Source organism: Micromys minutus (assembly GCF_963924665.1).
Source record: "Micromys minutus genome assembly, chromosome: 17".
Taxonomy (NCBI): Eukaryota; Metazoa; Chordata; class Mammalia; order Rodentia; family Muridae; genus Micromys; species Micromys minutus.
Window position 1 is genome coordinate 19,633,933 of NC_137952.1, and position 13,308 is coordinate 19,647,240.

Here is a 13,308-nt window from a genome sequence, read left to right on the forward strand (position 1 = left end):
AGGATCCATATCCACCACAGCTAGGAGTCACAACATGAGTAGCCAGCAACAATATCCTGGTGCCTCCTATCCACCCTTTCTCTGGTAAGTTCTAGAGTCCACTCCCCCAAACAAGAACTAAGTGATTTCCATTCTCTTGCATGTTCTTGCTACATCTGATCTTCTCCACCTTATTTTCTTTCACCTTCCTTCTCACACCTAGTTCCGTTCCTCCATCTATATCAATTCTATTTTACCTTTTCAAAAAAAATTTAACCATCCTCCCTACTATTCTTGTTATTTGGATTCATTGGGTCTATGAATTGTAGTATGATTACCTGTACTTAATGCCGAACATCTACTTGTGAGTACATGTCATATGTGTTTTCCTGAAAAGCTTCTGGAAGTCAAAGGACACTATCAATAGGATAAAATGACAGAGTAAAAATTAGGAAAAGATCTTCATTATCTCTACATCTGACAAAGGTCTAATATCCAAAATATATACAGCACACAATAAGTTAGATAACCTAAATAGTCAAAATTAAACAATTTTTTAAACTGGCGATATAGAGATAAACAGAGTGCTCAACAAATGAATCTCAAATAACCAAGAAATACATTAAAATTGGTCAATCTGTGCCCAGAGCCACAGACAGAGCAAGCACACAGTCCTCAGTACTCACAGCTAGTCCACAGAGAGCTGAGCACCCAGAGAGACTCAGGAACATTCTCTTTCCTGAGCCCACAGGTAAGCCCAAACCAGTGAAGGATCAGTATGACAAGAACTTCAAGTCTCTGGAGAAGTAAATTGGAGAAGACCTCAGAAAATGGTAAAATCTTCCATGTTCAGGGATTGGTAGGTTCAACATGGTAAAAATGGCCATCTTATCTAAAGTAAGCTACAGATTCAATGCAATTCCCATCAAAATTTCAACTCAATTCTTTATAGAGTTGGAAAGTGCAATTTACAAATTCTTTTGGAATGATAAAATACCCAGGATATAATAAACTATTGTCAATAATAAAAAACCTTCTAGAGAAATCACCATCCCTGACCTCAACCTGTATTACAGATCAATTGTGTTAAAACCTGCATGGAATTGATACAGAGACAGGAAGACAGATTAATGGAATAGAATTGAAGACCCAAAAATGAACCTATAGAAACTTGATCCTTGATAAAGGAGCTAAAACATTCAGTGAAAAAAACGACAATCACTTCAACAATTTCTGCTTGTTCCCCATGGGATAAACACCCAGGCACTAAAAGACCAACCAGTGTGTTGGCATGGAGTGATCCATGACTCCATGTTCATATGCAGCATTGGATAGCAGCATAGGCATGAATAGGATGAGAGCCCTTTGGTCTAGCAAAGGCTCATTGTCCCAGTGTAGGAGAATGCCAAGATGCTGAGGGAGTAGAGGGTAGTTCTGAGAGTTAGCACCTTCAGGAAGGCAATGGGAGGAAGAGGGGGATAGGGATGAGGGAAGGTAGATAACAATTGAAATGTAAATACAAATAATATACAATAAAAAAGAAATGCTCAGTGTTCTTTGTCATGAAGGAATAGCAAATCAAAAATACTCTGTGATTCCACTTTACACATACCAGAATAATTGATACAATATTCAAGAACCACACATGCTGGCAAGGATGTAGATCAAGAGGAACACTCTAACACTGCTGGTAGGAATGCACACTTGTATATAAGCTTCTCGAAATCAATTGGCAGTTTCTCAGAACCATGGGAATAGTTTTACTTCAAAATCTAGCTGTACCACTCCTGGTCTTATACCCAAAAGATGTTCTCCAATCCTAGAAGGACACCTGCTCAACTATGTTCATAGCAGCTATATTCATAATAGCAAGAAAGTAGAAACAACACACACACACACACACACACACACACACACACACACACACACACACACACACACATATATATATATATATATATATATATATATATATATATATATATAAAACAAATGGGTAAACAAAATATATTTTTTCAAATACTACTCAGCTATTAAAGAAAAGGACATTGTTATTTTTTCAGGCAGATGGATAGAAATCGAAAATATCATCTTGTGTGAGGCAACCAATACTCTAAATGTAAGCAACTCTTATTAAATGCAGAGTATTATAAAAAAAATGGCATGAAACCAGGAAAGGAACTAAAACGGAACCAGTATGAGCAACAGTATAAGAGCAAGAGATGATAATAGGAATTGAATGTAATCAAAATATTTTGTATACATTCATAAAATTGTTAAATAATTTAAATTTAAAAATAACGAAGGAAATAAATACATATCAACTACTAATTCTTAAAATGAGCTCTTAGTGCTGGCATGGTAATTCAGTTTCAGTGGGCTTCACTAGCATATGGAGAAACCTTATTTCATCCTTTGTACCACAAAGTCCATATGCAATCCATCAAAACTGAAGCCTTCACTGTTGTACACTAGAACAACTTTTATCTCAGCACTCAAAGATCAAGCTGGACCCAGAATGGAAGATTAGGCTACGTAAAAAAGCTCAGCAAAGTGCCCATTCTTCACATATCTATTCAATATAGTACTTGAAGTGCCAGCAAGAACAATAAGACAACAAAAAGAGATCAAGTGGATATGAATTGGCAAAGAAGAAAAAATGTATCACTACTTGCAAATGATATAATAGTATACATGAGCTACCCCAAAATATCTGCCAGATAACTTTCCCAACTGATAACATATTCACTGGATATAAGATTAACTCAAATAAATCAGTGTCCTTCCTTTATGCAAATGTTAAACAGGCTAAGAGAGAAATTAGGGAAACATTTCCCTTCACTATAGACACAAATATAAAATATCTTGGGGTAGCACTAGCCAAACAAATGAATGACAACAATTTTAATTCTCTCAAGAAATAAATTGAATATCTCAGAAAAATGAAGAGATCTTCCATGCCCTTTGACTGGCAGAAATAACATAGTAAAAATGGCCATCTTATTAAAGATGATCTAAAGATTCAATGCAATCCCTATGAAAATCCCAACACAATTCTCCAAAGACATGTAAAAACCAATTTTCAAATTCATCTTGAAAGGCAAAAAAAAAAACAACAACAACAACAACAACAACAACAACAAAGAAAACAAAACAAAAAGAAAACCAAACCAGAATATCAAAAACAATTCTCAACAACAAAAGAATATCTAGGAGAATCTCCATCCCTGACTTCAAACTATACTACAGAAAAATAGTGATAAAAACTGCATGGTATAGGTAAAGAGACAGACAAGTTGATCAATGGAATAGAATTGAAGACCCAAAAACATGAACATTAACTCATGCAGGCATACTCACATATACATAAATAAAATGTATTAAAACTAAAAAAAAATATAAAGAACTAAACATACAGTTTTCATGAAGCACTGAGTTCAGTTTTTAGCACTAAAAAAAGTAAATGAGAATATAATTTGTCCATGGTGGTATAATAGTATTTTTCAAAATAATTTCTTGGTTATTTACTTTTATCTTTTTGACTAAGAACAGTTGTTTTGTTTTTAGGTATGTTCATCTTTTCTTTCTCAGCACTTTATACTAGGTAAATATATAATTTGACTCTAAACAATATTATAATTAATAAACAGAATATTAATTTAAAACCTTCCAGGTTAGGTAATATTTGGTGTATAAAGTAGTTAAATGGGAACAATAATGAACATTAAATTGTATATAATGCATGTTGCTTAACACTTGTGACTAAAGATATGGTGTTTGGGATGCTTATATGTATTTTTTATTCTGAGCAGAAATCCAGGTATTTTGTAAACCTAGAACTATAAAAGAATAAAGACAACTGGACTGAATTCTTCACTAGAAATTAACACTCTAAACCAAATATTTAAAGATGAATTTCCCTATTATGTATTCATGTATTAAAGAAAAATTTGCATTTTTACCTTGCAGTTTTCTAATGGAAATTAAATATATCTATAAGTGCTGATAAAAGCTAAAATCATAATACATACAAATTTACACTTGTGTATTAAGAAAATGATAGAAAGAGGAAATAGTGTACTCTGTTCTTTCATATGCACTATCCATCAGGAAATAGACATGAAACAGTTTCAATAGTAGATAACATTACTTTGATAACCTGTGTGTATATGTGTGTGTGTGTGTGTGTGTGTGTGTGTGTATTATATACAATATAAAGATATGCATCTACTAAAAATATGAATGATTCTAAAATGGAAACACCAATTGCATATGTTTTTAAGCTAAAAATTGTATCACTGCTCCTTGGAATTTCCTTGCTTTTCTTTCCAGTGGAACCAAATATCATCATGGTTGGGGACATTAACCAAAGTCACAAGTAAAAGTACTTTGTATTTTATGTGAAATTTGAGCTTAGATATAATGACATGAAAAAAAATCTGCACGGTTATGGATGTGGAAACTGAAAATGAAAGGGGGTAGATAGGTAAGAAAGATAACTGGAGTTAATATTATACAGTACATGTAAGTATAAGAATGTCATAATTTAATTCATTGTTAACCTAATTAATATGTTAACAAAATAAGAAAGTGATAATACATTACTTAATAGCTATATGATTTTCAGTAATATTGTCCAACATTATATATAATTAATATTATGCAATAAAATTTGAGATGTTGCTTTTATTTCAAAGTATTTTGCTTTCTTTGCTTTATCATCCAATGCTTACAATTAGTTTCTCTCTTTAAAGCCACGGGATTGAAAAACACAATTCCCATGGTAAATGATCTGGAGACTTAGATCACCAGTCATCAGGTAGTCACCAAATGCTGTTGTCAGGGTGTAGGCAGAGCACTGGCATGAAGCACTAAACATACAGTATCCAAGAGGAAGACACTTCCTAAAACATACAGTAATAGTGTAAATACTGCTTTCTGGGTATTTCAAGAAGTTAGGTAAGTGGACACTATTAGTACACTGAAGTTAGCAGTTATTTTTCTTGCATAACCAATGCCCAGTATTGCTGTTACACTCAAAGTTTCCCGTCTTCTTTGCTATTTTTGTTCATATACACCTAATGAGCATTTATTTATATTGGGATTTCCAAGCAAATTTAGAAGTTTTATTTCTCTATATAGCCCCAGATTTCATCTTGATTTAAAAAACAACATTTTGGTTCGTTGATAACTTTTTAGAAGCTAATAAAGGTATTGACGAGATGATCTTATAAAGAAAATGGCAGATGAACACAGGGAAAAGGTCGATAGTCAAAGTCTAAGGGCTTGCCTGCTACACAGATATTCTGAATGTGGTGGCTGATTGGGGGGGGGGGGGTTCACACAGTGAGTAGGTACAAGACTCGAGATATATTCCACTTGTGTGCTATCACTGGTTATCTACTTTTTCTTGTTGAATAGCTGAAGCCAATCTGTTTGTCTTAGTGATAGGTCAGTGTGAAGAAAGCCAGCTACCCAGCCTTTAAATATTATTTTATTTCTTTCCATTGTTGTCTTCATATCATTATTTTGCTTTATTCTATTTTTACTTTTATTTCCTCTCTTTGCCCAAGTCCCCTCTCCCTTGTCTATTCTCCTTTGGCTTTCATAATCTGTCCTATTCTAGGATCAATCAAATAATTAATCTCTTTGAAAAGTAGTGATAGATTCCTCATAAATGTGAGTTTTTACATTAATGATGAATCTGTTATTGGAAATATTTCTTTTAGAGTGACATAGATTTAGGAGACAACAATATTTCTCAAATTTTAAACTTTTATTATAGCTTCAAATGATAGTTTGTGTAAAGCTGACATCCTCCTTTGAAAGTATAAGTCTTTTCTTCATGAACCTAATATTTTGTATTTACAAACTCATTTTTAATTCGCACTAGTACAACATTCCTTTAAACCAATTAAACAATAAAGAAATACAAAATTTAAGAAGTGAAAGCCACATGAATTCCTACCTTTGAGAACTCACTATTGCTGCTGTGACATGGTGCGTTTTTTTTTTTTCCTAAAAAAATATTTAAATTCGAACATGCCCACAAATTCATGAGGTTTTTAAGATTCAAATTTTTTCATTGTATATATGTGTTGATTTTAACACATTCACTATTAACATCTTTAAACTATATTCTATATATGTGTGTATATTTTTATATATGTATGTGTCACATACTTAATAATTCTATAACAATATATTCTATAAGTATTGATTTTTAGTGCTTATACAATCACAAAAATGATATTTTATCTTGAAACCTTAAGAAATAGTGAGGATCATTTGCTAATCTATTTTCTTGCCTTTCCAAATCCCTCCTTTTCTTCCCATCTTGACGGGCAAAGCAGAAAACAAATGACTGATGAGCATGGACATATGAGCTATCAGACTGGTAAACTCCGTGCGTTCAACCTGTTGTGAGTTTTCTTCACAAACTCTTCTATTATTCTAAGCATATTGATTCTATGTGTTAAATTTTTGACCATCTTATAAATATTGATACTCTGAATGAATTATGGCTATATTTTTTCTTCCCATGAAAACATTATCAATAAGAATTTATAAATACTTAGAAAGTATAATCAAGGCAGATATGTAAAAAATTATTTTTCTGTGTCTCAAAGAACGCTGTTACTGTTGTTTTCTTAAAAATTGAAGTCATTGTGGTTTAATAGAAAATTTGATTGATTCACACAGTTAAAAATAACTAAACCACCCACTAAAGAATACACATGGAGGGACCTATGGCTCAAGCCGCATATGTAGCAGAAGATGATATTGTCTGGCATCAATAGGAGAAGAAGCCCTTGGTCCTGTGAAGGCTTCTTTCCCCAGTTTAGGGGAATGCTAGGGTGGTGAGATGACAGTGGGTAGGTGAGTCGGAGAGTATCCTTACAGAAGCAGGGGGAGGGAAATGAGAGAGGGGGAAACCAGGAAAGGAGATAGCATTTGAAATGAAATACATAAAATAGCCAATAGAATAAGAAAAAATAAATCAGGAATAAAAAAAGGAAAAGAGCATGCTAAATATAGATATACTTTAGATTCCAGAATATAAATATTTTAAATTTATACATAGCATTTTATTCTGATAGAATTTTGATTATAGGATCTTTACAAAAGACACCTCTTTCCACTTACCCCAGTAATTATCCCAGTATCCAAATTCATTCTAGATATATTTCATATATTATGCACAATATAACCTCAAATCTCCTATGCAGCGTTCCCTTTAGTTATAGCACTTACTAGATATCCACAACAATGTGTGTGCTCAGCCTGACTGCCTCAAGTCTTTCACGAAGGGGTTCAGGCATCAAATAGATGAAGTGAGAAATGCAGGTGATACTGAGGCTGGAACAGACCTTCCTGGTAACTGTAAAATGGGATTTCATATGTAGAACAATCCACTACCATGTTCAGCATTTTGTGTCTTACTCCATGGTTCCCCACCTATCATTTTAAGATATGCTTATTTAATGAACCTTTCCAGTTTAACTGGAGACTCACATCCCCAAGAACTGCTTATTCCTATCCATCCTACACTGACATGAACAAGTCACATTATACTTGACTTTTAAGGAGGGAATGGGGAATCAGAACTCAGGTTCTCATGCACGCACACCAAGAACATTGATCAATGATCATCTCTGCAACCCTAGATCTGTTTTGTAAGCATTGAATGATCTTATGATGTCAACTATACTAATGATGAAAAACAAATATGATTTATAAGTTTTATTTCTTATAGCACAGGAAATAATTTATTAGCTCCCCCAAGATCATATATTTCTCTTTTTGTGCTACAAATTGCTACTTGAAATCCTTCCTTTGTATTTATTTTTAAATTCTGCCATTAGAAAGTGGTAATTGTGATCAAACTGCTTATTATACTGCAAAAGCTTATTGATTTAAGCAAAAATATTAACTTCTAATCACTTATCAAAGCATATAAGTTAGGCTTGTCTTTTATCTGATCTCCATTACTCTTCCTCTCACTCTACTGGTCTAATTATGTTGGATTCTTAGTGTGGACCAACAGCAAAGATTGAAATTCTTCTCATTATCTTCAGTAGTAGCAAAGCTACTCAAAGAGTGGATACCACTGCAGTGAATCATGTAGCTAAGATATGACATTGTGTTTTTGTTTAAATGTATTGTAAGAATAGATGTAGCATTTTCTTTAGTTTGATGAAAAATCCATTTGTCTCTTAAAAACCTGACTTATTTCCAGGCATATGGTAGATAACTGTTGACTCTTAATTAGTTGAACACATAAATGAGCTAAAGAATAGTCAATGCTTTCTAGTGATAATAAAGTTATTTTTAATTCAATAAAAATATTCTGAATTGATATTAAACTATTTACTCATGATAATCTTTTGGAAATTCTTTTATTTTTCATTCCCTTAGGTGACAAACAGAAGAAAAAGTAAATGCTTATAGAAAATTATACCGAGGTGTCTGAATTTGTGTTTCTGGGACTTTCAACATCTAAAAGAACTCAGCAATTTTTCCTTGCCTTCTCTATGATATTTTATGTAGCCATTGTGCTGGGCAATACCCTTGTTGTGCTTACACTAGCCTTTGACAAACATTTACATTCCCCTATGTATTTTCTTTTGGGAAATCTTGCATTTATTGATTTATGTCTTTCCACATTAACAGTACCCAAGATGATTGCTGACCTGTCCTCTGGACACAGTACCATCTCATTCCAGGGCTGTGTCTTCCAGATATTTGTCCTTCACGTCCTAGGGGCATCTGAGATGGTATTGTTGGTAGCCATGGCCTGGGACAGATATGTGGCCATATGCAAACCCCTCCACTACTTAACCATCATGAGCCCCCGGATGTGCCTTTTGCATCTAGCTGGGGCTTGGATTATTGGTACTTTACACTCCGTTGTCCAATTAAGTTTTATTATCAAGTTGAGTTTTTGTGGTCCCAATGAGATAGATAGTTTTTATTGTGATCTTCCTCAGTTTATCAAACTGGCTTGCATAGACCCCAAGAAAATGCAGTTCATGGTTACTGCCAACAGTGGATTTATTTCCACAGCCACCTTCTTTTTATTAATAATCTCCTACATTGTTATCCTCTTCATTGTAAGAAAACATTCATCATCAGGTGATTTATCCAAGGCCCTCTCAACACTTTCTGCCCATATCTCTGTAGTAATTTTGTTCTTTGGACCATGCATCTTTGTGTACATGTGGCCATTTCCTACTGTGTCAGTAGATAAATTCCTTGCTATTCTTGATTTCATGATTACACCCATCCTGAACCCTGCCATTTACACACTGAGGAACAAAGACATGAAGGGGGCAATGAGAAGACTGATTACTGAGCTATTCAATCTGAGGAAATTGTCCTAATCTATGGAAACACAAAATGCATCTTCTGATTGCTCTCCTATAATAATAACTGAAGACTGCAATGCTGAGACAGCTTATTATCCTATAGCTAGCATTTTATAGATATTCATTTATTTTAAGTAAACGAGCATTAATAGCATATTTAAGTAGAGTTTATTAGGGATTATGTGCTAACTATATTTTTGTTATCCACGCTAAAGTTAAAAAGAAAAAATAAATTTCCATCTACAGTATATATTTTTAAAACTGATTTTATATGTTGATATCTTTTTGTCTTAAGAATAAAAAGAAATATTTATCGCATCACAGTTATATTTTGGCAATTAAAGGAAATTCACTTTCTATGTTGATTCAGAATAATTTGTACATTTTTCTTACATTATTCACAGAACTTGAAATAAATGTAATGTGCTAAATAAATTCTGAAAATACCTTATATGCTAAAAATTGGAGCATGTCTGGCCCTCACAACCAAAGCTAACAATACAACTTGAAGTCACTTAAAGTCTCTAGGCTGCTATGTACTCAAACTGCTTAACCTGCCATATATTAACTATCAATCTTACTTCCTCAAACTTCCCATGCAAACAACTATTGCAACCTAAGCTGCACTCTCCAATCTTATGTTCTTTCATTCCTCTGATCCAGATAAATGCATGTCTTGCTAGAAGCAGCAAATCCAGAAGTTGAAAGTAACTTCTGAAAATCAACCATAAAGGTTGAAAGAAGTCATTTTTCATTATTGGTTGATAAGTAAATATTTTTTTCTAGGTAAGATGAGATTAGTTTCAGATAATGACTTAAGCTCTCATTAAACTCTTTTTAAAAACTGGTAAAGCATCCCATTCCTCACCATGTGATGGTTTCTCTGTCATCACATAAATACACAATGAAATCCTTTGTTGGAAATGACAATCCGATCACTCTCACACACAGCTCATAAGACAGACAGATACACATAAGGGTAGACAAACAGACACAGACACAAGCTAGCTAAAAGAAAGCCATTAGAAAGGCACAGATTCAGACTCACAGAAAATAAAGCACAGAAGATATGTAAAACTTGTAGTAGAGAATTCAAGTCTGGTCTCCCTGTTGGTCAAATGATTTCAAAAAGAAGAGCTTTTATTTCTTTCCTTAATGCAATATAGATACATTTTTGGAAACTCAGATTTAATCATGAATGCTTTATAATCTACACACTGAAGAAGACTACATCTCCTCCTCCAGAAACCACTAATCTCCAATTGTCCCCTGTGAGGTCCTTTTTCTCATCCTTGCTGTTGGTGCCCTTGTTCTGTGCACTTCTTGTGCAGGTAAATACAGTTAAAGCTCATGTGTCATGTTCACAAGGCACAGCTGTTTCTGAATATCTTCTAATCCTCTGACCCAATTCTTTGTGCCACCCACTTTCAGGATACTCTCTGAGTATTGAAGAGGGATAGGGGTGGTACATGCAGGACTGAGCACTTTCCTATCTCTAATCCCCACTATAGTATTCTGTGTTAACATTCCCCAACCTTCAGTTCTACCACAAATGCAATAAGAAGCTTCTCTGATGAAGGCAATTAATTGTATATTGTGTATACCTATAGATTTTTAAAATTCATAAATAATTTCAGGTATTTAACTTTGTTTTAATGTTTGCTAGTTTTATTTCATCTATTTTCACTCTTATTTTTAAACATATTTGGCTATCTGGGGATAGAGACCTGCTTCAGTTATCAAGAGCACTTGCTGCTTTTAAAGAAGGCTGTGATTCAGTTTCTAGAATCTAATGTAACTGCCTGTAACCCAGGCTCAGAGTATCCTATTGCTTATTTGGCCTTGGTGAGCACTAGCATAAATATGCATGAATACACAATCACATATGCATAAGTGAATTTTTTAATTGACAGGAAAGTGTGCTCATCGTGCACTGTTGCAATAGCAGCATATTTGGTATGAAAATAATCAACCTCATTTTGACTAGATTCTAGGTCGGTTTCCTGGGAATGAAAAAATTCTAAAGTTTAAACACTGGTGATGTTGTCTCTTAGGTTATGCTCTCTACAACACTGTGTTGGCCATCCTATGTTCATGCCTGCATAAGATCACTAGCAAGTTAAGGCATAACCAGTTAGGCAATATTGCCTCTATAATCAATAATATTGGAAAAGTGTGGTCACAGTAAGTGTGGATATCTACAGTAATTGCTAAAATTCATTTGATAAATTGTCTTCATTCTATTTAAATTATGCTATACATATAGTCTTTAATAAAAATATAAATTATTTCTCTATTATCTTTTTTATCACTTAACAATATATGGAGAGTGACCTTCACAATCAAATTAATTCTCAATAAATTCAAAATCAGTCAATTAAATTCTGAGAACCAAATGTTTACCTGGGTCACAAAAAAACAGAAGTTCAAAAAGGTACTTAAGTCATGTACACCTTTATAGTATGCCCTAAAGAATAGATACAAAATTAGACATCACTGACCATATATTTTAAACTCGTGATCATCACCTAGGAATGAAGCTCACCTGTTAGTTCAATTTGTAACACTATACAGAGAGAAAATTATCGCAAAATAAAGACAGCTAATATTTTTAGTTTTATTAATTAATATATTCATTTACTTTACATCCTTATCACAGGTTTCCTTCCCTCACATCTTCCAAGTCCCTCCCTCTCATGTCATCCGCCCCTCATCAACTCCTCCCCTTCTCTCAGAATTGGAAGACCTCCCATACATACCAATCACCCTTGATATATCAAGTTGTAGTAAGTCTAGGGATGTCTTCTTTAATTGAGGCTAGCAAGGGCATCCCACTTAAGAAAAAGGGATATGAAGGCAGACAATATTGTCAGAGAGAAAAGTCCCTGTTCCCACCTTAGGAGTCCCACATGAAGACCCTGCTACAAAAGTGTTATATAAGAACAGAGTTCCTATGTCTGCTCCATGCATGTTGTCTGGTTGGAATTTCAGTCTTTCTGAGCCACTACGAGTCCAAAGTTAATTAATTCTGTAGGTTTTCTTGTGTTCTTGACCCCACTGGCTTCTTCAATTTTTCTTCCCTGTCTTTTACAAGTTGCCCAAAAATCTCTTACATGTGCGTCTCTATATCTATTTTGATCAGTTGCTAGGTGAAACCTCTCTGAAAACAGTTTTACTAGGCTACTCTCTAAAAACAAAGCAGAGTAACATTAATCAGTGGTGGACTCCCTTACAGTGCAAGGGTCTCAAACTGGGACAGTCATCAGTTGATCCTTTCATTGAATCCAATTTTTGCCCATGAATGTGGAGAGCAGGTGTGGTGGCAGTCCCAAGATAGTGCTTGGGACTCCGGCCTGGTCTTGTGACTAGCACCTGACTTCCTTCTGCCACCCCCCCACCCCCCCACCCCCCACCCCTCCGAGATTAGCCGCTCCCACAGAGTGAGCTGAGCAGGAGCACCCTTGACTCAAGATCAGGACAATAGGACTGTGCTTAGAGGCGGGAAAATGAAAAAGAGAAACTGCAAGGAGAACAAAAAGAGAAACAGAAATTGAAACTAGAGAGAGAGGGAAAGAGAGACAGAGAGGGGGCAAAAAGATTTGCATGAGCATGCTGTAAGGTTCCTGAATAAACCACTTTGAGAAGAATGCTGTGTTGTCTCTCCTTTACTGCTCGTTGGAGACAGCAGCAACACATGAACATCTCATAGGTAGGACAAATTGGGGGTCTAAGATTTTATGGCTGGTTGTTGTTCAAATCTCTGTATTGGAAGTGTTTTCTGATTTCAGGAGACAACCAGTTTAGGTTTCATAGTCACCATTGCTAGAAGTCTTATCCAATGTGATCTACATAAATTGCTGGGAATCTTCATTTCCAATGTTTCTAGCTTGACCCAGAGAATGGCCCTCCCCATAGGAAAACATGTTGTCTCTCCCAGTACTCTCTCCCTTCGTCCTTCCCT

General features: G+C 34.6%; 1 protein-coding gene across 1 annotated transcript; it reads left to right on the plus strand.

Moving 5' to 3' along the window:
* Nucleotides 1-8,420: 8,420 nt before the first annotated feature.
* Nucleotides 8,421-9,362, plus strand: LOC308431913 (olfactory receptor 4F15-like; the record flags this gene model as incomplete). The annotated part of the gene is made up of 1 exon (XM_080931513.1): nucleotides 8,421-9,362. One exon carries the CDS (start codon nucleotides 8,421-8,423, stop codon nucleotides 9,360-9,362), a length of 942 nt encoding a protein of 313 aa, XP_080787639.1.
* Between the last annotated feature and the right edge of the window lie 3,946 nt (nucleotides 9,363-13,308).